Below are 23,172 nucleotides of genomic sequence, written 5' to 3' on the forward strand. Positions count from 1 at the left end.
CGGCGGGCTGGCTCCTTGGGGGTGGCCCCGTGGGGCTTCCCGGGAGCGAGAGAGCGGCTGCCTTCGGGGCTCGGCGCCAGCCTCTCGCCGTGGTGCTGGGCAGGGGTCGGCAGAGGCGTCAGCTGCCTTGTCAGGCTGCAGCCGGGGTCAGGCGGTGGCTGGGCCGGCCACGGGCAGGCTGACTCTCCGGCCCCGGCGCAGCCTGCAGCGCGTCCTTGTCTGTCGCTTGGGCTTGAAGCCGGCGCCTGCGGGAACATCGCCAGCGCTCGGGCAGGCTGCTCGCTCCTTGCTGGGTGGCAGGAAAGGGCAGGGATTCCTCGTCGGATGCGAGACTGAGCAGGAGGTGCCACGGTCCAGGCGCCGAGGCGTGGGGTTGGGAGCTGGGCTCGGCCCTCCTGTGCCGGCCGTGCCATGGCTGCCGCTCGGGCTCGTTTGGAGAGAGGGCAGCAGCTGTTGGCTGAGTGGAGGATGGGGTCTGTGGAGGGGCAGCGCCACGCCCGGGGAGCTCTGTACTACCACGCTCTAGGCCATCCCGCTGCTCCCCTCGTTCGGCCGGACTCCCCAGCCTTCCTGGCATGGCCTTGCTGAAGGGGGCGGTTTTGCCCTTCCTGCGCAGGCAGCCCCCCAGGTGTGTGGGCACAGCCCCCTCGGCCTGCCCGGGCTGCTCCACAGGTCCTGCCTGCCCCACTCTGGCATGGATGGCCTGAGGCTGCTTGCAGGGGACACCTGCGCCTGCCCTGCCAGGCACACAACTGCTCCCCACCTACCTCTGCCCTTGCCCTGGGCTGGCGCCACCCTCCTCTCAGCCATGCGGTAACCCTGTACCAGGGCCAGAAGCTCCCCTGCCCAGCTGCATGCAGACGCTGCCCTGCAGTACTGCTGCCGGGTCCTCCCATCCAGGAGCGGTGGTGTGGCTGGCCTGCGGCCAGCTGACCTCTGTCCGGGCTGTGGGCGCTGTGCAGGGGTGGCGAGGGTGTGGGGCTCGGCGGGGGAGGCGTGGCGCAGGCCGAGGATCCCTACCTGCAGGGTGACTGGCTCTGGCCCAGCTGGCTGATGTGCTCTGACAGGAGCCATCGAGGGGGAGCTGAGGCGCTGTGTGGGAGAGGGTCTGCAAGGCAGGTCTCAGCAGTGCTGCGTTTGCCCAGAGCAGTCAGCTCCGCAGGGTAGCATCGCCTCACCAGGCAGGTACAGACGTGGGTCCCAGCAGCACCGAACACGCCATGTGCTGCACCAGCGCTTGAATGCTGGGGGTGTTGGCCTAAGGGCAGCATGCCACCTGGCTGCTGGGGGCATGCTCAGCTCTTCATCCTCGTCTCTGTTCCAGGGGCAGGATGCCGAAGAAGAAGAAGCCCGTGGAGGACTGCGACTCACAGACCCTGGCTGGGGACGAGGATGAGCAGAGGGGCCCAGCCAGTGCCAGGAAGAAGCGCAGCTTTGTGGATGCCTTTATTGTCATCTCTGACAGCGACGGGGAGGTCAGCGAGCAGGAAGGGGAGATCACAGGCCTGGCCGGACCCTGCTTCCTGACCTGCGGGCCCTGGCCAAGAGGCGGTCATGAGCATGATGCCTTGGGGTGGGGCGCTGGGCTGGGATGGGTGTGCTGTCCTGCTGCCTCTCAAGGTGCACTTGCAAGGCCTGGAGGCCATTTGGCTAGGGACCGTCCCCCCACCCGAAGAGGCCAGTTCTGCTTGACCTTTGACATTTGGCCTTGTCCCCAGGGGGTGATTGGCAAAGCCAGGCTCCAGCTAGTGTCAAGGGTAACCTTTCTCTGACCTCTGAGCCAGTCTCCCCTTTCCATCCCTCCCCACAGTTTTGCTTCCCTGAGGGCTGATGAGCCCACCGGAGCGTAGTTCTGTGCAGCGCACTAGTAGGTTCCAGCGCAGCTGGCCTCCAGTCAGGAAACCAGTCACGAAAGCTCAGCTTTCCAGGTAAAGGAGCTGCAAAGCATGTTCATGCGCCATGATGCGAGAGCCCAGGCCTCGGGGAGGGCCCGACCTCCCATCACCGAGAAGAACCGACCTGTATCGGTTGCCTCGTGATGGCTGAGTCCTTGCCCTGCCCCGGCAGCAGGCTGACATCTTAAGCTGCCGTCTGCCATTTCCAAAGCGTCTGGGCCTGCTTTGCAAGCTCCAGCTCTTAAATCAAGCCCCCTGCATGGCCGGCCGCATTTGGAGCCCATGTCTCTGCCACAAGGCGATGATTGCATGGGGAGGGGAAACGTGCTAGTGGTAAAGACAGAAAAGCTGCAGGGCAGACAATAGTAGCTGTAATGGCTTTGCATTATCCAAGCTGTTCCCTGTTGGGACGCTCCCTTAAAGACATAGAAGCAGAGCATATAGCAGCAGCCATTCACCAGGGTTAAACCCTTCGGCTGCTGTCAGTGAAGGTGACTTCCGCTGGCTGCTGCAGCACTGGCGAGGGGCAGGGGGATCAGAGCAGTCCGATACTGCAGGGCATAAAAGATCAGGACCCCTCGTTACAGCCAGTTCTTCCTCTAAGTGTGCACATGAGGAAACAAAGCGTCCCTCAAATGCCTGTCTGTAAGGTTGGACACCCTGGTGGTGCCGCACGCAGCCTATAAACAGTAAACGCTGCTGGCATAATCGGTCGCATCACAAAAGGGATGTGCTCAGAGAGACCGTTAAAGAGCCAATTAGGTTCTGTTTAAGTGACAACCGTTCGCAGTCAGTTGAATAAGTGGCTTTGTTCACTTCAGGCTGTCTGTGTCTCTGAGTCATCGGCTGCTGGAGAGCTGCGGTCCCTGCCTGTGTCCTCACCTGGTTCCCCTGGGGCCTGATGCAGCCTGTTGGCCTTACTCCAGCCAGCCCCGGCACATGCCTGGGAAAGGGGCTCAGCAGTCCAGGCAGGCAGGGTCTTCAGAGACCCTCATTCTCCGTTCAGCTTGCACCTGTTAGGACACAACCCCCCCAAAGACTTGAAGGCTGCAGAGATGCCTGGGGCAGTGTGGGTTTGGGTAGCTTTCTTGGCCATCCCCTTGCAGGGGTCCACAGAGCCCAGGCCCAGCTCCTTCCAGGGCAGCAGGTCTCACAGCAGGTGCCTCTGGAAAGCCTCCAGCATCTCCCTGCACTGCTCTGGCAGCCTGGCTCTCTCTGGGGCTCTCAGCTGCGCTGTCTCATCAGGCAAGCTGATTTTTGCACTCGAGGCTTGACTGCAGCATCTGCAAAGCCTCTTGGGCAGGACCTTTCTGGACGTTGGGCTGTCTGTGTGTCTGGTCCCAGACCCCCCTGGGGAAAGAGCTGAGCAAGCCCCCTGTGGATGGAGCTCCAGGTGTGCTGCAGGACGTCCATGCCACAGTGAATGCAGTGGCTGGGCCCTTTTCTCTTGAACATGGCCCCTTGCAGCTCCTTGCCTACTGCCACACCGGGGCTAAGCTCCTCAGCCAAGTCTCCAGGGACTCTGGAACAGCAAGGCCCTGCCCCTTATTAACAGCTTCCTCCATGAGGAGGCTAAACCTTCAGTCCCCAGGGGGAGGCCAAGGGCCATAGTGCTGTTGGGAAGGCTGATAGCAGGCATGAGCCCCACCCCCTGAGCTGCCTCAGTAGCTGGGTGAAAGCCCCTGTTCTGCCCCAGGCTTCCCTCATGTGCTGGGAGCTGGTGCTGGCATGAGCCCAGCTGCACCACGGTGTTTGGGTGTTTGCCTTCGGCAGGTTTGTTCTAACGAGCAGGGAGCTGGAGCGGAGCTGCCGCAGGTTCTGAGCTGCTGCAGTACAAGGCCCTTGAAGCCACCGGCAGCCCTGGCTGGTGCCTGTGGAGCACTCTGAACATCCGCTCGGCTTTTAAATGCCAATTAGCCTTGCTCCTTTTGGAGCCACCCCCAGGCAAGCCTGCCTGCACCTTAGCCCTCTTGTCTACTGCTCAATATGGCTGCTGGGGAGCTGGACTGGCTGGCCCTTTCACTGGGACAGGAGCTATCCCAGGCTGCTGGAAATGAACTCTGTCTCCAGGGAGCAGCCAGGGTCAGTCAATGCTGCAGAGATAGGGTGTCACATCCACACACATGGGGGCTGCAGCATGCCCTGGGGGGCAGGACAACGCTCTTTGGGGCAGAGGTTTGCATTTCTGCTGCCTGTTCCAACCCTCAGGGTGGAACAGGGATAAGAACCCCAGCACCTGACTTGTGCAGAGAAAGTCTTGGGAGCCAGCCTGGGCTCAGTGTGGGGATGAGGCATACAAGGAAATCTCAAGGCAGAAGGAGCTTGGCTTCCTCACAGCCATGCTATTTCAAAGGTGCAGCCAGAAGAAGTGTCATGAAGTTGGGGGGGGGCAGTAGGCACGTGCCCCTGCCGAGGGGGCCGCATTTCCTATCAGTGCAGCATCAGCCACGACCTTGGCTGCAGTTTGGGAGTTAGAAATTGATTGAGGCTATTTTTGGCTGAGCGCTCTTCTCTGGATAGCCTTGGCAGCTCGTTATCCTGGTGGGCAGATGAGCTTTCAGAGGCTGGGTCAGGTCAGAGCAGCCACTGCCTCCTGCGTTCCCGGTTGGTTGGGGCTCGGGGCTGTCTGCAAGTACCGGGTGTGCAAAGTTTCCTCCCCAAGCGGGGCAGTCTCCCCGCAGGAACAAAGCCCACTGAGCAGCATGTGGTTTGGCTTTCACGAGGCTGGCAGGGTCGGGTCGATTTCCCTGCGGTTCCCAGTACTGGCTGTGCGGTGCAACCCCATTGTACCAGTGACATGGGATCCTCTGGTTCCCAAAGCCTGGCTCTGCTTTGAGATCCCTCCTAGAGCTGTGCAGCGTGTCATGGGAGCAAGTGTGCACTTGCCCAACCCAGGCTTCTGGTGCCATTTGCTCCCTCCATCCCCTTTTCATGGCTTGTGTTACAGGCACCTCTGCGCACGTGCATGCAGTAAGGGCGAGTGTTTGGGTATTGGGCTGTGATCCTGAGCCACGGCCAGGCCCTGGGAAGGGCGCTCAAGATGGGCATGTCCTAGCTGGCCACAGGGACAGGTGACAGCACACTCACAGCAGATTCCACGTGTGGCTGTCTCAGCTGCCACCTGCTGTGTGCAGATCCATGGCTGGCTGCAGCTGCACATTGTTTCTGGCCGCCCGGCTCAGCCAGAACCTGCCATGTGGTCTGCAGAATCAAGGCCGTAAGAGCGTGTGTGATTGCTGTCAGTCTGTGCCAAGGAGGAGCAATGTACCATAGCTTGCAAGGCCGAATGTACTGGGGAAACAAGGGGCAAGTGAGGCCTGGTGTCCTGGTCTAGGGCAGTTGGCCTGGACATGCTGCTAGCTGGGATGCTCAGAGCTGCCCTGGCACACTGGGAGCTGTGGGGCAACTGGGCTACTTGATAGCCCCTGGGCAGTGGAGTTACAGTGCTTAGGTTGCCCCAAGGTCAGTGTGGCTCTCTGTAAACGCCGCAGGGTCATAGCTGGCTTAAGGCCCATTGCCTCCCTCTGCAAGAAGGGGTTCGACATATTCTTGGAGGAAAGGGGCACCAGTGGCTATTGAGTACAGGAGTGAGGGGCATGGCTTTTGCATCAGAACTGCCTGGACCTTAAATACTGCAGGTTGTGAACCAGAGAGGAACAGGGGGAAAAATAACCCTGGTCAGGCCCAGTCATTCCCTTCTAGCTTGTGCTCTCTGCTGCTGAGAGACGCAGGGGACTGGGCAAAACAGACCCAGGCCATGGCAGCTGTAATGTTGTCTGGCTCCTGCATGGCACTTTGTGCCTTTCCCATGGGGCTGCCAGCAAGCTCCGGATCCAGTGGCTGAAACTGAGATTTCATGCACTTGGCAGATCAACGGCTCCTCAAGCCAGGGGCTCAGCCGGGCAGGGGAGGGCTGCCGTCCTCATGGTATTCATGCTCATGGTGTTTTTCCTGTTGCCACAGGAGTCGAAGGAGGAGAATGGCTTGCAGAGGAAGAGAACAAAGCAGCAGCTGGAGAGAGCCAAGTGTGCCGCGAGAAGGAAAATCGCACGTAGGTCTGGTGTGTGGGGGTGGGAGGTGTGGGGAGACTGGCAGCTGACTGGCATTGGCATCTCTTGGGGTGAGCTTTGCTCCCCGCTCGGGGGATCTCCGAGGGCATGGAGGCTTCTCGCCAGCCCTGCTGAGCAGGCCGTTTCACCTTGGGAGTGGAGGTGTACAACTCCCCGGAGCACACACTCCCTAGTTTACGTTTCCTACATGGATGCATATCCCGTCAGGGCTGTAGAGCAGCTGGCACCACCCCGCCGTCATGGTGGGTGGCTGGTTTTGTTCCCATGGAATTCCCATGCCAGGCCGTGTGCCCTGGCAGACACATCCCTGTCGTGCTTAGAGCAGGGATGGCTGCAGCTCCAAAACTGCCTGCAAGGACAGGCATCTGGAGTCAGGCATCTCCTGCATTTGTTTGGGTGCTTGTTATTACCTGATCCTTCTGTCTCCCCTGGTGACTCCCTAGTGCCCCGTGGTGGGTGGCAGGCACAGTGCACCCTTTCTCTGTGCACACGGCCAGTCTTGTCACGGGCACTGAGCAGCAGGGTTGGGATCGGCTGGAATGGTCATGGCAGAGCCCAGCTCCCTGCACCTTGTGCAGTGCAGTCAGCTGGGGCTTGGAACAAGTGTGGGCTAGGAGAGAGCCTGGTCTGGCTAGTTCGTCTGCCCCCATGGGCATAGCATAAGGGTGGTCCAGGAGCCACAAAAGCACCTCCTGCCTTTGTGCTGGAGTGTGGGCTCCCACACGCAGCTGGCTGCTCAGACCGGGCTGTGGGGCAACATTCATACCTGGCTTTGCCAGCTCAGGTCTTCATGGCCACCTCTGTCTGCTCCAGGAATATCCTGATCCACAGTGATTCCAACATGGGCCTATGTTCTCCTTCAGAGCACAGCCAATTAACAGCGACTAACTGGGGATGTCCACTGCCCGTACACTAGAAACAACCAGCGGGCTCGGCTCTTCCTGGCTGGGGAAAGTTGCAGCCTGGTTTCAGAGCCTGGCTTTAAAACAGACTCTCCTGTTTTGCTTTGCTGAAGTTCTGTTCCTTTTAACTTAATGCTCCAGCCACAATCTCTTTGTGACTGTTGTCCTGACAGGATAAGCGGAACTACAAAAATCTGCAGAAATCTTTCTCTTTTCAGCCTGAAGTCATTGCTTTCAGGCACATTTGAACAGGTTTGCTGTAATTGCGCTTTGGGTCTGTGGAAATGTTAAGATCCCAGATTCCCATTATTTGGGAGTTAATCTCTCATTAAGAAGTGTTAGACCCAGAACGGGTGGGTTCTGCATTGTATTCACTTTGTAAATGTGAGAACGAAGCATAAATCGCTTAGTCAATTGCTGCATTAGCATTTAAAAAGACTCTGAAATGGTTTAATTTGTTTAGGGCTGCCACATCTTAAAAACAGTCTCTCTGCCTCGATGGGTCCCTGTACTTAAGGGTGGTTGGATTTCATGCTGTGTTGCAACAGCCCTGTCCTCAGTGGGTCTCAGTGCAAGGAGTGGGGGGGGCCTTGCTGTGGTGGGGTGGGCATTGGGCCTCAGCAGCATGCACACAGGGAGGATTGGGACAGCAGCTCACATGCCTTAGCAGGCCCTATGGGCAGTAGCCAATTCCCAGAAAACTAGTCTCCCTGTTGGAGGCATTCAGGAAACACAGCTCACCTCTTGCACCAGTGCCTGCGAGTTCTCCACCCGCTTGTTTGCACACATCTACCAGGGGCTAACAGCACTTAGAATTTCTAATCACCCTCAGTTGTGACTGGTGTGATCAGCACCGAGCTGACATAAATTGTGCATGTCTGCACACAGCGTCTGAAACAGTCTGGTGTGCAGCATGGAGGGGCGCCAGCTGGTGGGAGATCGGCAGATCAGGCCTCAGCAGCAGAGGTCACTTCACCTCTTCCACTCACCGGCCCTCCCTGTTTCCAAGTGGCCTTGGCCCAAGACTTCTCACATCCACAAAGCACCTGCGTGTTTGGGGAGTGCAGTAAGCAGTCGGCTTGTGCTCTGGTTGTTTGCCAGCGGCACTACTTGTCTAGCGTGTTTGCTCTCTCCCATGGAGAAATCCTGGTACTGGGTAGGGAAAAGAAGACAAAAGCTCCAAGAGCAATTTACTGAGAAAACGTGCCTCACATTCAGCTCAGCAGCTGTCGGGTGCTTGGGCTCTCAAACACTGCGCGTGCTGGATGTTAAACTCCTGGTAGCCCTGCTGAGTCCTTTGGGGACAGCACCCATGGCTGTGTGTACTTGTGTGCATGAACGCTTGCAGGCTGGAGCCTGGGTCCGGCCTGATGTGAAGGAGTAAGAGGGGAACTGATCAGCTGGCATGTATCAAATGCTCTGAAGAAGAAAGGGGTTGTGCAAGAGCTGAGGGTGGTGACGGCTCTTTGGGTTGGAGCCTTCTCTGATGCGCTGGGAGCTGCAGGGCATTTGTGCGGAAGCAGAATTCTCTTTGCCAGGTCCCTTCCAGCAGTAACATTTCAGCGCGACTTTGTCCAAGGACAAAGGATTTCCCTGGGGCTCCCAGCACACTACAGCTGCTTCTCCTCTGCCCCTGCCCTGGTTCTCTTTCTTCTGCTTGTTTGAGCTCTCAAGAAAAATATGCAAGGAGAAAGTGAGCTGCTGGCACTGGGCACACAGGAAACCTGGGGCTGTGATCCTGCACAGCACCTCTTGGGCATCATCGAATCCTAGAGCAGTGGGGCTGGAAGGGACCTCTGCAGGTCACATCTAGTCCAATCCCTGCCTGAGGCAGGATCATCCCTCTCCAAACCGTCCCATAGTCTAACTTATAGTAAAACTACTGTCAGCCCTGATGCAACACAAGACATAACAGCTGAACCTGCCCTGGAAAAGCAGGGGGCCCATGGCAGCCAACATCCTGCTGCTAGAAAAGATTGTTAATGTACTCCACAGATCCCAGGTTGAGGCCATGCCCCTGCTACAGAGGGAGACCAGCCCTCCCCCAGTCCTTACCAGTCTGACCAGGGGGTAAAATTCCTTCCTGACCCCAGATATGGTGGTGATCAGTCTGACCCTGAGCAGAGGGGCAAGTCCTGGGGCAGGGTCTAAATAAAGAAACAAATTGGTGTTGTCCAGGGAAGCGGCTCTGGTGCAGAAAGGGCCAGCTCTGGCCTCCAGGCTGTCCAGTAAACCCATCACACACACACACACAAATAGCGCTGTGGTGTCTCCAAGCAGAGACATGAGCAGGGCAGGGTTGGCTCCTCATGGAACCATCCAGCAGGTGACGTGAGCCTCTGTAGGGCTTGCCCTGGTGCTCAGCACGGCCTGGGTTATTTGATGCGGCCATGGGGCCATTTATTCTAGGAGCTTGAGCCAGCATCACTCTGGAAGCCCTTGCCGAGCTCAGCTTAGGATCTGGGAGCAGCCAGGCACAGAGGGGCTGGTTTGCATCTGGGACCAGCTGCCCTGGCCCTGGAAGCGGGTTTGGCCATCTGCTGTGGGCTGGTGCTGGCCCAAGAAGGGGGTAGCCCAGGCACCCTCACAGGCAGGCCTCACGCCATCTCTGCTGCTTTGCTTGCTTGTCTCTCTAGAGATGACTGAAGAGGAGCAATTTGCACTGGCCCTTAGGATGAGTGAGCAGGAAGCCAGGCAAGTGAACTGCCAGGAGGAGGAAGAGGAGGAGCTCTTGAGGAAGGCCATCGCTGAGAGCCTTCACGTAAGTGTGCTTCTCTGGAGAGGCTGACAAGGGTGCTTGAGGAGTGACGCTTCCGCAGGGGCCTCAACACTGCACAGAGTGCCCAGAAACAGCGATTGCAGAGGCCTGCAGCCCACTGTGTTCTGTCTAGGGCAGGATCCTGGAAGCGGGGCCTGCTTTGCACCCTGTTCTAGGCCCCCTAGAGCATCCCCTGCCAGCATCCTATTCGGGGACTTTCTGTTCCAGGTAAACATGCCTCTGGAATCCCAGTCTTTTGTTTTGCAGAGCTGCCAACCATCATCCCCACCTGTGGAGGCCACTTCCCTGCCCACACCTGCGGCGGGCATGCTGCCACGTGGCGCTTCACCGCAGGGCGACACAGAGTCTGCAGGTGCTTTGCCATCGTCCCCTGGCTCCCCTTCTGCTGAGCCCTGCTCCTCCTCACGGAGCCTGCAAGCGGATGGGAGCAAGCCCACAGGCATTACCAGAAGCCCCCTAGTCGTGCTGACGAGGCTAAGCCAGGAGATCGTGGAGAGCTCGATAACATCCAGCATTGTTGTCTCCCCAGGGAAGAGCCAGGCTTCCCTGAGGGCAGATGAGCAGCCTGCCTCACTGGCAGGCAGCAACACCAGCAGCGTGGCACCCAACTCCCCCAGCCAGCATCTGAGCCCCACCTTTGCCAGCTTCACTCCAGGCACCTGGCGGCTGATGCCTCGGAGACTGTTCCCAGCTTCGTGCAGCCCAGGGAAAGCCGCTGAGAGGGATCAGGATGTGCCTTCTCCTCCTGATGCTGGGGAGTCTGGGTCTCAGCGGAGCAGGACCTGTGCCCAGCATGGCCGCCCCAGGAAGAGCCAGGGGTCAGGCAGTGCCCCATGTTCCCAGCAGCTTGGGGACAGCAGGGAAGCCTCGGTGCCCACTGAGACAGGGGAGCAGAGTGAGGCACCCAGCCAGGTGGGCACACGTGGCTGGGCAGGCAAGGCGTGCCAGCTAGAGGAGGGCAAGGACACTGTGCACTATTACTGGGGGATCCCATTCTGCCCCAAGGGGGCTGACCCCAACCAGTACACGCAGGTCATCTTGTGCCAGTTGGAGGTGTACCAGAAGAGCCTGAAGCAGGCCCAGCGCCGGCTCCTGCACAAGAAGGAGTTCGGCGAGCCTGTGATCCCTGGGTCTGCCCCCTCCAGCCCACCTGGCCCAGGGAAGGCGGAAGGAGTTGCCAGGGAGAATGGGGTCGAGGAGGCAGAAGATGGGGACATAGAAGGGAGGACTGACCCCGGGGCTGGCGCCTGGCTTCTGCCCTCCCCTGCCCGTGGGCCTGGCGAGAATCCAGAATGCAGCCCAGATGGGAGGAGTTCAGCGTCCGAGGAAGAGCCTACCACTAGCTACTGCCAGGTAACCATGGGTGGAGGGGAATGCTCTGCCTCGGGCGAGTCCAGCCCCTTTCTGGGGTCCCGTGTCAGGCCTGGTTCTGAATGAGGGGGGACTATGAGAGAGATGGCTCAGCCAGTGCCCAGCCCCTAGCTATTGTCCAGCATCCCACTGTGTGTCTTAGCTTCCTGCCCCTTGAGAGAACCGCAAGACCAAGGCCTTGTGTGTCCAAGGTGGGTTGGGCATGGTGCCCCACGCATTGGAGGTGGGGACAGGGGCTTGCCTGGGGGGCTGGCATTGACCATGGCAGTAGAGAGCCAGTTGGCAGCCTGGGCTGCTGCATCAGGCACCTCTTGGCAGCTGCACTTGTTTTCCTCAGTCGTGGTTCAGCCACGGCAGCACCCAAAGTGGTTCTCCAGAGCCAGCCACTGCCCTGGCTTGGGGCTCGTGTCAGTGCTGAGCCCAGTGGACGCTAGGTGTCAGCGTTCGCCTCCACGGGGCTGCGGCTGGTGCAGGAGGCAGCTTTGTCACTGCTCCGCTCAGCGGATTGCCAGGCAGATGAAGTATTTATTACTGCTGTATTTTAGGTGCGTGTCAGCCTTTTCCAACCCTCATTTGTCATCTTGACTCCATTCCCGGATCCGCGTGTAACTTTATCTTCTCTCTGACTGGAGCCTCTGCGCTGTTGTTCCTGTTTGCGAGGGTATTTGATCATTTACCGGGAGTTAGAGAGATACTTAACTTGTTTGCTGATATTTATGTTCTGCCTCGTACCGGCGACCTGCGGTGTGTTGGCACATTCTACGCTGAGCCGGCATGTGGGGCTGTGAGCTGCCTTCCAGGACTGCCTCGGGCTCAGCCCTGGCCTGAGCGCTGCCCAGCCTCACTGTCAGTGGTTGAGGCCATGAGCCTTTTGCTTCTCGTCCTCTTCTCCAGTAGATAGGGGTGTTTTGTTTGTCTTGCAAGATGCTGGTGAGTGGAGAGCAGGTGGGCAGGGGGAGCAGAAAGGCTGGAAGCTGCAGCTTCCAGCAGTCAAGGGAGGAGTGGAGGTTTGGCCCAGGTGTTCGCACACCGGCCTGACACCTGTGATCTTGCCATGTGGGTACTGGCAAAGACAGGACAGACCAGGCCCTTCTGATATTAAATGCAGAGAAAAGCTGGAAATTGTTTATCACCTCCCATTCTGCAGCCCCCAGCCAAGACCTCTGGGGCCTGTCTGCTGCAGAGAATCAGCCACACAGGGTGCATGGCTCACACTTTCCAGTCACCTTTGCTCTTCCTCACTGGGGAGCAGCAGCCCCTTGCTCCATCTCCCTTTGTGTTGTCTTATGCTGGGGCCGGGGGAGGCAACCTGTGGATGGTTCGGGCCCTTTATAGCTTGCCTGTATCTTTTTTGTGCTCTTTTATGCTCTTTCTCTGCCAGGCTTTCCCCTGCCACACCAGTGGTGTTGCTTCCCTGGCAGAAGCAATGTCCCAGCCCTTCTGCAGTCCATGCCAGGGCGCTGAGCTAACCTACCCAGTCAGCTGCCAGCACCTTGCTGCCCACAGGAGCCCACTGCTGCCACCAGGGTGGAGCCGGTCCAGTCCCAGCAGCGGGAGGAAGCATCAGGCCAAGCCAGCTGGCACAGGGACAGCCAGGAGGTGTCCCCCTGGCCATTGCTCTGCAGGGCTGGCAGAGGTGACCAAGGCTGCTGGATTCCCTCATCCCTTCCATGAGCTCTGTGGTAGTGGAACAGGCAGTGCCAGCCCTGCTGCGGGGATGGGTCAGGGCATCCCGTGGGTGTTTATGACACTGAGATTCCTGACTGCCTGTCCGCAGCCAGCAAGCACAGGTGCTTGGGATATCTGCCATGCCCAGCTCTGGGCAGCAGGAGGCTGTTAGTTCACCTCTGGGTGGTTCATGCAGCACTGAGCAGTGGGAACGCAGCGTGGAACAGCCAGTCCACCCCAAATGGTGATGAGTTGGTGCCCTGAGCTAGATTGTCTGGCACACTGCAGGGAGGCAGGTGTTTGGGGGTAGTGGGAACTGCATTGCTGATGGGAGCATCCGCTTGGCAGGACCTGGGTTCTGGAGAGATCAAGAGAGTGAGATTGGGGTATGGCTGTGTGCTGCAGATGCAAGGGGCTAGAGAGGGATTGGGACTGGGAGGGAGAACACAGACCCTGCTCTGGGCACAGTGACTGTGGGGAAGGAGAAGAAGTTTTGCTAGGTCACAGGCAGTCTGCTCTGGCCCTGGGTCAGCCTCAGATGTGCAGAGAGACCCAAAACATTGTCAGAGGGACAAAAACTCCTGGGAGTTGTGTCACTGTGGGAGACTAACGCCCAGAAATAGCTAAGAGAACAAGCGCTACTAATAATAGTAGCGCCCAGATATTCCTGGGTGTGCTAGCCAGCAGATTTCTTCACCAGCTTGTCATGGAACCGAGGAGAGGTGCTGCTATTTTAGACTCCACTTGGGAGGTAGCAAGGATACTGGAGAGCTCTGGGTGGGGAAAAGGATCTCGCAGTGATGGTTGCAAGCTTGTCCAGGGGAGGTTCAACAGGGGGGGAAGTGGGCAGTTGTGCAGCAAAGGCCTCGCTCTTGAAGGAGCAGGTGTTGGTCATTGAGGGACCTGGTCTGCCAAGTCAGCCAGACTGAGGCAAGGTCTGGAAATCAAAGCTGCAGAAACTCCCTGGCACTTGTAGCCCAAGCAAGGAGCCTGGGCTTCCAGGGCAGGGCTGTGACCCATGCCAAACAACTCACCAGCTCAGCACAGATTTTAGGAATAGGCCACAAATCTGCAGTGGGTGCTGGCTTGGTCAGCAGAGCCCCAGGCCTCTACCATCAGATGCATGGGGACGGCGGGAGAAGCAAAGCTGCGTTGCACCTTGAGGGGAAGCAAGGACAGGTGGGGGCTGGTGCAGGGGGCGGGTGAGGGGTGGGCAAGGACTGGGTGGAATCCATATCTTTGTTTTCGTGGAGGATGATAAGCCCAGGGCAAAGGCAGGGCAGCTGTGCTGGGCATGAAGGTGCAGGAATGAAGGCAGAAGCAAAGCTCAGAGAGCTCCTTACAGGGTGGGAGTGGAGGCCTTCACTGCAGATTCAGAAAGAGCTGACCCGCAAGGTTACTGGCTGGTCGCAGGTCCCTGTACCGTATCTCTTGGCTGGGCATGGGCTGTGGGACTGGAGGGGAGCCAGCACTGTGGTGTCATAGATTCATAGATGTAGGGTCGGAAGGGACCTCTACAGATCATTGCGTCCGACCCCCTGCCCTGGGCAGGAAAGAGTGCTGGGGTCAGGTGACCCAGCCAGATGCCTATCCAGCCTTCTCTTAAAGACCGTTGAGGTAGGGGAGAGCTCCATCTCCCTGGGAGACCCATTCCAAGTTTTGGCCACCCTTACCATCGAGAATTTTTTCCTGATATCTAGCCTAAATCTGCTCTCTGTCAGTTTGTGACCATTGCTTCTTGTTACCCCAAGAGGTGCCCTGGTGAACAGAGCATAGATTTCATAGTCATTAGGGCTGGAAGGGACCTCGAAGATCATCAACCAGCCCCCTGCCCCAGGGGCAGGAGTCAGCTAGGGTCAAAGGATCCCAGCAAGATAAGCATCCAAACGTTTCTTGAATGAGTCCAGAGTAGGTGCCTGTACCACTTCTGGAGGGAGTCTATTCCAGGTCTCGGCATCTTGGGCCGTAAAGAAATGCTTTCTTATGTCCAGCCTAAAATGGTCTTGTAGGAGTTTATGACCGTTGGTCCTTGCTTTTCCTCTGGTTCCTTGCTGCGTCCCCCTAATGAATTTGTAGACGGCCACAAGATCACCTCTCAGCCTTGTCTTGCAGAGGCTAAAGAGGTCCAGGTCCCTCAGTTTCTCCTCATAGGGCTTGGCCTGCAAACCCTTAACCATACAAGTGGTCTCTTCTGGACCCTCTCGAGGTTGTCCACATCCTTCTTAAAGTACGGCACCCAGAACTGGGCATAGTACTCCAACTGCAGTCTGACCAATGCCTCATAGAGGGGAAGTATCATCTCCTTGGTGCTGTTTGTCATGCATCTGATGATGCATGATAAAGTGCAGTTAGGTTTGCTGATGATTTCGTCACACTGACGACTCATGTTCATCTTGTCGTCCACTATGACTCTGAGATCTCTTTCCGCTTCTGTGCTACTGAGAGGGTCATTCTCCAGCCAGTAGATGTGCTGGATATTTCTATGCCCTAGGTGCAGCACTCTGCACTTGTCCTTGTTGTACTGCATCCTGTTGTTTTCTGACCATGTATCCAACCTGTCCGGGTCTGCCTGCAATCGTTCCCTACCCTTCAGGGTGTGCACTTCACCCCACAATTTAGTATCGGCCACAAACTTGGACAGAGTACATGTCACACCCACATCCAAGGTGCTGATGAAGACATTGAAGAGCACAGGTCCAAGGACTGAGCCCTGCGGGACTCCATTACCCACATCCTTCCAGGTCAATACTGATCCGTCCACCACCACCCTCTGGGTGCGACCCCCAAGCCAATTTGCCACCCATCAGACTGTGTAAGCATCTAAGTCACAGCCTCTTCATTTATTTATGAGAATGGGATGAAGGTATCGAAGGCCTTCCTAAAATCTAAGAAAATGACATCCCCCTGTGTCGGTAAGGACAGGCCTGTTCGCCTGGCCTCTGTAGCATGTCTTCAGGGCATGGTCTGAAGGGAGAAGATGAGGTGAATGGATAGCGGTGTGGTAAGGATTTCTGACAGACTGACTGCCTTCCTTTTGGGAAATCAGCTGGTTCATGCAGGGAAGGAGCAGGTCTTTTCTTGCTGGGCTGCAGCCAAGTCTGATCTGGCACCATGGGGGAGCGCTGGGAAGCAGGGGTGGTGCCGGGGTGGTGGAGCAGAAAAGGAGATGCCAGCAGGTGGTGCGGAGAGGGGAGTATCTGCCTGGGGCAGGTACTGGTGGGGCCAACTGGGGCCTGGGCTTGGATTGTTATGAAACAGGAGGGTGTGAAGGGAAAGGAAAACAGTGCAGAGGCCTGGGCAGGGTGGGCACAAGCATGGCAGACTGGTCAGGAGCAAGCAAGGGCTGGAGACAAGCAGGTGTTTTCCCTGGAGTAGGGAGGGGCTGGGGGAGCCCAGGGGCTAGTCAATGGCCTGCCTGGGAGACCTGGGAAACAGAGCAGTGGTTGCCCTGGCACCTGCAGCCATGGGTCTGCACTTGCCAGCCTGAGGTCCCTTGTGCCTGCTGCAGCTCCAAGTTCAGTTCTCACATTTACATCCAGCACTTCTCCCTTTGCAGGCCTCCCAGGTGCTGCCTGCAGAAGATGCCCCTGAAGACGGTGAGCCCATGCAGATCACGCAGAGGTGAGCACAGCCATTTGGGAGCATGGGGCCTGAGTGCACAGCTCTGCTCTGGTGGCCTGGATTCCCTCCATGCAGCCTCACCAAGAGGCTTGGAGAGCGCTGGAGGCCTGCAGTCACTGCTGCTATGCATCACGGGAGTCATGTGGCTTGGGGCCCTTGAGAGGGAGAGGCAGAGATGCTAGGGGAGAGGGCATCTCTTACTGTAGAGCCCCCCAGAATGTGCAAGCGCCTGGCAGCAGGGTGTAGCCAGCTCGTGTGATCTGTAACTGCAGAGCCCACGGTCTGAGCTGGGCTGAGCTGAGCAGCAGAGCTGGAAGGGGGTAGTGGGATAAGGGTGAGTTACAGCCACGCCCCAGAGCAGTGGCACGTACGCTGCCCGGTGGACTGCTCTGTTACAAACATACATGTACGCTAAACGTGTGTGCATATATGTTGGGGGGCATCATGGGTCTGAAGAGTTAATGGCAGTTTGCCGTCCCAGAGATGGCGCCTCTTGTATGCCGCAGGCAGAGTGAAGCTCTCCAAGAGTCCAGTCAGGGGCTAGCGAGGGCAGGATGAGGAACAAGTGTCTCCTCAGATTTGCCCCTGCTTCTGTTTTTGGTGGGGGGCAGTTTGGGTGCGGACACTAGCGATTGCTCCCAAAGCCTCCCTGGAGGGCTCAGAAGCATTGCAAGCTAAGCAGACTCTCGGGTGACTGGGGGGAACACTGGTCTCTCTTGGGCCGGCTTTTTTCGGGCATCAGCGGTGTGAAATTATCAGGACCCTGTCACTTGGGGCCAACGGGGCCTGGGGTGGGAGATGCCTCTGTAAGGCTGACTCCAGACAGATCTGTGCCACGTGGTTACTGCTTGGGGCAGGGCCTGCCTAGAGTGTGATCGCCTCAAAATACCGTTCTGTGCCCCCTCTGCAGCCGGGAGGCTTGGGGTGCACCCAAAGGAGCAGGGACCTCTCGCCTCCTGGTAGTACTGTGGGGGACCAGGACACCTCCTGTGTCAGGCTCTAGCCACGGAGCGCTGCCACCAGGGTTGGGGGCACACCTATAAGCTGAGCCCAGCATGCAGCCTCCTGATGGCCTGTGCATTGGTCCCGGGGTGTTAATCCTTAATACCGGGTGTCAGGCCTTCCCCAGGAGCTCGGCGGTGGAGCCAAATGCTTTCCTCATCAGGGCAGGGATTTGCCACCGTGACCTCCGATTCCACCACTGCAGTGAGATGGAGGTGGCCGCAGCCTCCTCAGTTCTGTTCTCATTAGTTGTGGCTAGCTGGGTCCTGGCAGTTCACCAGCTCAATCTGGGGGTGATGCCTGGGCACTCCCCACTCGGTTGGGGTTCGTCAAAGGCTGGCCCTGAGGCAGTGTTGTTCTGGGCTGCATTGGAGGGGGCTCTGCCTTCCAGGGCTAGGCTGCTCCCTCGGTCATGCTGTGTGCGGCCCCCAGTGGGCTGCAAGTGTGATCAGTGATTGTGCCTGGAAGGCAGTTGGTGCAGCCGGCAAAGAGGTTTGACTTCAAATTGCTGAACTCGTTTTATAAATGTCAGGACAGGTTGTTTTGGGCAAGGTCTTTTGAAGAAAGTCCCCCTGCTCCACATGGAGCAGAACGCGCTCTGCTTGGACTCCCAACAAATGCACGGAGATGGCTTGTTTAGAGAGCGTCACCACTTGGGGGTTCATATCAGACTGCAGGTATTTGTCATAAATCAGCGGTGGCTGCTCCCTTCTCTCAGAGGCCTGCGCTGAAGTTGAATACATCTCATGTTTGCCGGTGTGGGGATTCGTGCTTTTCAAGTGTGCTCTTGCATACTTGATCAAACTAATCCAGGAGCTGGGTAGAGTGTGGCAGGCACCGGCATGGGTGCAGACATATCCGGCAGCACCCTCCTGCCTCAGAAAGGTGCGGTGCTCTGCAGGGAGACAGGAAGTCAAAGCAGAGGAGCTGTATGTAGTTTAGATGCCATGTGGCAGGACTGCTGCACTCACAGTGGCAGGACTGTGCTGCGGGGAAGCTTTGTGTTGCATCGTGTCCCTGCTGCTAGAGAAAGCCGTGGGCAGTGATGAAAGGACGATGAGTGATGGGGGGGAAGAGGAGCTGAAGTATTGCACACACCTCTGTCTCATCTTCTGCTTAGAGCTCCTTGACGCAGGGTGGAAGCTGCCGCCTGCCGCTGCACACAGTGGGATCAAAGGCCTCCCTCCCTTCTGTCGCATGATACTGTGGCTCTTTGGAGCCCTCCATCAAGGGCTTGGTGGAAGGCGAGTGCCTCTCAGTGCTTTTCTGGGCTTGCTGTTTCCACTCGGTCTGTCTCTCTTCTCATGACCCTTCTGGGTGGTGGAGAGCCACTGCCTAGAGACGTGAATCTGTCTCCATGGCCTGGGTGGGCCAGGCAGGTTCACGCCATGGTGCTGATTTGGCCCAAGATTCACAGGGGCATTTGTGTTTTGACAGCATTTCGGCTTTGACTCCCCTCGGTAGTAAAAGGAGCCCAGACATTGCCGCCGAAAGCCCTGCTGCAGAAGAGATCACCGTGTGCCCTGGTAAGAGCCGTCATGACACCTCCCAAGCTCTGTCCTGGGCAGGACCTGTGCTCCAGGACAAGCCTATATTGCTGGGTCTGGGAGACCCCTGCCCCTCCTCAGGATGTCGAGGCTTCAATTCTCTGGGTTCAGTGTCTATTTGCTGAGCAAAACAGGGTTTCTGTCCTGCTAAGACCCATCACTGCTAGCTGTGGGTAGTCGGTTTGTTCCCTCCTCATTAGGCAGTAAGGCCTATGTGGGTTCTTGGGTAACGCAGCTGACAGCCCTGCTGCGGAGCTGGGAGTGTGGGGTGGAGGATGAGGAGCCTCATGCTGGGGCTGCAGCACTCTGCCCCATCCAGCACTCTCTCTTACTCACATTCTCCGGGCTGCGCGGGCCCTGTCCTCGCCCCCATGCCGTGACTTTTAACCTCTCCCCTGCTCGGCAGCTGGGACACGTTGTCTGCTCACGTTCACGGAAAGTCTCGAACGTGTAGAAGCTGTGAAAACACTGCGAAGCAAACGTGCCGAGCTCCCCTGGCGAACAGGGTGCTGGCTGGGGGCTGCCAGCCCGCACTGACGGGGCTTCCGTTGCAGAGACCCAGCCAAGTCCCTCTGAAGCGATCGAACCAGTGAGCAAGGAGCTGTGTTCAGCCAGCAGAGATGCACCTGGGCAGGTGAGAGCCCCGCGAGATGGGTCAACTAGGTGTCCCCTCATTCCTGCATGTCCTCAGGGGATGGCCGGGCCTCCGACCAGCCCACTGCCTGATTAGTCCCAGGTTATGATGCTCCCAGACCCCTCACAGCCACGGTCTCTAGGACTGTGTGGGCCTGCACCTACCACAGGGGCTGCTACTGAGCCTGATCACTTTGCTGCCCAGGGCCGACGGGTAAGTGCCACTGCTGGTCAGCACCTTGGGGTGAGCCCTGGCTGGGGCTGACCTTTCTGGGCTGGTATCTGCTGAACTGAGCTCAGTCCAGCTGTCTCGGAGGGCAGGATGAGTGATGAGGCTGGGCTAGGCTGCTTGTTGGCAGTGCTTCAACCTGGCACTTTTAGAGCAAGGGCCAGGGGAGAACAAGCAGAGCCTGAGTGCCTGCAGCAGCCATGGCCTTGAGCAGAGCAATGCAAACATGGAGCCAGGTCTGCTTCCTCCCCTGTGTGCAATAAGAGTGGCTGCCCATGTTGCCACGTCTGGATTGCCACACTGGTACTGCAATGCCCATCTGCTGTCACAATAACGACATCTGAATGTGCTTCCTGATCCTGGAATGGCTCCTTGGGGCGCTCATTTACAGCTGTATCCAGGGGGCAAGCACCACATGGGCAGGGACATGTGGGCCAGGGCCTCGCAGGTGCTTGACAAGAGCTTCATTTGTGAGAATGCGGCCGGGCAGCTCATGCAGGGCACCGGGAGCTGCAGCGTCTCATTGTCATGGGCCCCTTAACGAAGCCAGTTCTGCTCTGTGCCTTCCTGTTGCAGGTGCCTGCCAGCCCTGCACAGTCAATTAGCCACTGCAGCAGGGAGCTGTAGCTGTTACTCTGTCACGGCTGCTCAGGCGTGTTGCGCTGGGGCAGTAGGAGCTGTGAACCTAAACTCAGCCCCTGAGATTTGCAGACGGTGCCTGCGGGCTCTTAGGTGCCTGGGTAGGAGCTGAATTCCAGAGCCTTGCAGGCTGATGTGATTACACCCTGAGGGAAGGCTGTGCTGAGCCACCGCAGGCAGCAGGCTCTGGTCCTGCCGGCAGGGTGCATACTCCTTGCGTGGCAGTCAGGGTTAGGCTATGAATGGCCTGGCTGGCCCAAACAGACCCCACTCAATGCCTGAGCCCACAGACTTCAGCCCAGAAGCCACATTGCCATGAGCTGACCCAGGCCCTGGCGGCAGGCAAGCAGGGCATGCAGGGTTTCCCTCCTATGGCTGCACTGAGGCTCCGATCAGCCCCCACGACAGGCACTGTCATAGACCAGATCTCTGCCATAGCCCTGTGCCTGGCTGACCCCAGTCACAGCCTCCTAGATGGGCACTGTCACAAGGCTCCTCGTGTCACAAGGATCCTTGCAGGTGCCATCTCACTGGGTCATGTCTCCCTATGGGCTCCCTCTAGCTAGTTCATGTTTAAATGTTGCTGCTAATGGCACAGGAGAAATGCTCTTCCTCCACACATGCAAGGAGACATGCTCCCGGCAGGCTGCCCAGGGCAGACCCCCTCCCTCAGCTTGGCCGGCCTGCTGCCTCACAGGGACCTCAAAGCATGAAGGCGCAGTCTGGGTCACAGCAGTGTAGGTGCCTGGGAGCATGGGTGAGGGCCAGCATGTTTTAGCCACCACATGCCTGCAGAGTGGACTGGTAGCCCCCAACAGCAACAGCCCCCGTCATGTTCATAGATGTTTGGGTCCAAAGGGACCTCAACAGATCATCAAGTCCGACCCCCTGCCCTGGACGGGAAAGAGTGCTGGGGTCAGATGACGCCAGCCAGGTCCCTATCCGGCCTTCTCTTAAAGGCCCCCAAAGTAGGGGAGAGCACCACCTCCCTTGAAAGCCCAGTCCAAATTCTGGCCACCCTTACTGTGAAGAATTTCTTTCTAATGTCCAACCTAAATCTGCTCTCTGTCGGTTTATAACCGTTGCTTCTTGTTACCCCAAGAGGCGCCCTGGTGAACAGCGCATCTCCAGTTCCTTGCTGCGTCCCCCTAACGAATTTGTAGGTGGCCACAAGATCACCTCTCAGCCTTTTCTTGTGGAGGTTAAAGAGGTCCTGGTCCCTCAGTCTCTCCTCGTAGGGCTTGGCCTGCAAACCCTTAACTATATGAGTTGCCTCCTCTGGACCCTCTCTAGGTTATCCACATCCTTCTTAAAGTACAGTGCCCAAAACTGGACACTACTCCATCTGCAATCTGACCAATGCCACATAGAGGAGAAGTATCATCTCCTTGGGTCTGTTTGTCATGCATCTGCTGATGCACAATGAAGTGCAGTTAGCTTTGCTGGTGATTTCATCACACTGATGACTCATGTTCATCTTGGATCCACGATGACTCTGAGATCCCTTTCTGCTGCTGTGCAGCTGAGAGGGTCACTTCTCAGGCAGGAGGCGTGCTGGATATTTTTACGCCTTAGGTGCAGCACTCTGCATTTGACCTTGTTCAACTGCATCCTATTGTGTTCTGCCCACTTATCCAACCTGTCCAGGTCTGCCTACAATCGTTCCCTACCCTTTGGGGTGTGCACTTCACCCCACAATTTAGTATCGTCCGCAAACTTGGACAGAGTACATGTCACACCCACATCCAAGTCACTGATGAAGATATTGAAGAGTACAGGTCCAAGGACCAAATCCTGTGTGACCCCGCCACCCGCATCCTTCCAGGTCGATACTGACCTGTCTACTACCGCTCCCTGGGTGTGACCAGTAAGCCAATTTGCCACCCACCGGACTGTGTAATCATCTAAGTCACAGCCTCTTAATTTATTTATGAGAATGGGATGAGATACTGTATCAAAGGCCTTGCTAAAGTCCAAGTAAACGACATCCACCTCTACTCCTGTGTCTAAGCGTTTTTTGACGTGGTCATAAAAAGAAACCGGATTAGTCAGGTAGGATCTACGTGCTACGAATCCATGCTGGTTGCCCTGCTGCATTATTTTTCCCACTGGACTCACACAAATATGATCCTTCATAATTTTTTCAAAGACTTTTCCGAGGATGGAGGTGAGACTGACTGGCCTATAACTACTCAGATCCTCCTTCCTCCCCTTCTCGAAAATAGGGACCACATTGGCCCTTTTTCCAGTCCTCCGGGACCTGACCCAAGTGCCATGAGCACTCAAACAGCCGTGCCAGCGGCTCTGCTATGACACAGGCCATTTCCTTCAGTACCCTCGGATGCAGCTTGCCCGGGCCTGCCTACCTGAACACATCCAGTCCATCCAACTGACTCTGCACCAAGTCAGTGTCGACAGCTGGTGGGCTGGTGTCCCTCTGATGCCCATCTAAGAGCCCCTTAGGAGAGTTATCCTGAGCCCTGTTCAGGAGCACTGGGGCAAAAAACTCATTGAAGAGCTCAGCCTTGTCCCCTGGGTCTGTCACTAATTGCTCCTGCTTGTTCAATAGGAGTCCTATGCTGTCCTGCACCTTCCTTTTACTCCCTACAAACTTAAAAAAAAGACTTTTTGTTATCTTTAATTTCTTTTGCAAGCTTCAACTCTGTATTTGCTTTGGCCTTTCTAACTGCCTCCCTGCAAGTGCAGGCCAAGTAGGTATACTCCTCCTTGGTAGCTTCCCCCTGCTTCCACCATCTATATGCCTCCTTTTTTGCCCTCCTGCAGGGGGGAAAAAACTGCACACACAGTGTACATGT

General features: G+C 57.3%; 1 protein-coding gene across 4 annotated transcripts in view; it reads left to right on the forward strand.

Moving 5' to 3' along the window:
* Nucleotides 1-845: 845 nt before the first annotated feature.
* The window catches only part of UIMC1 (ubiquitin interaction motif containing 1), a 33,741-nt gene continuing 11,414 nt past the window's right edge, over nt 846-23,172 (forward strand). For 3 of the 4 annotated variants that reach the window (XM_019506044.1, XM_019506045.1, XM_019506047.1), the window contains exons 1-7: nt 846-1,475; nt 5,859-5,946; nt 9,504-9,628; nt 9,893-10,999; nt 16,242-16,306; nt 18,746-18,834; nt 19,410-19,489. In XM_019506044.1, the coding sequence (XP_019361589.1) occupies nt 1,332-1,475; nt 5,859-5,946; nt 9,504-9,628; nt 9,893-10,999; nt 16,242-16,306; nt 18,746-18,834; nt 19,410-19,489 (1,698 nt within the window). In that variant the 5' untranslated portion in view covers nt 846-1,331. The remainder of the gene's footprint in view (nt 1,476-5,858; nt 5,947-9,503; nt 9,629-9,892; nt 11,000-16,241; nt 16,307-18,745; nt 18,835-19,409; nt 19,490-23,172) is intronic. The other variant, XM_019506048.1, reaches the window with a different exon arrangement.

This window comes from Gavialis gangeticus, unplaced genomic scaffold, assembly GCF_001723915.1.
Source record: "Gavialis gangeticus isolate Ggan-Ray unplaced genomic scaffold, GavGan_comp1, whole genome shotgun sequence".
In the NCBI taxonomy this organism is placed as follows: Eukaryota; Metazoa; Chordata; order Crocodylia; family Gavialidae; genus Gavialis; species Gavialis gangeticus.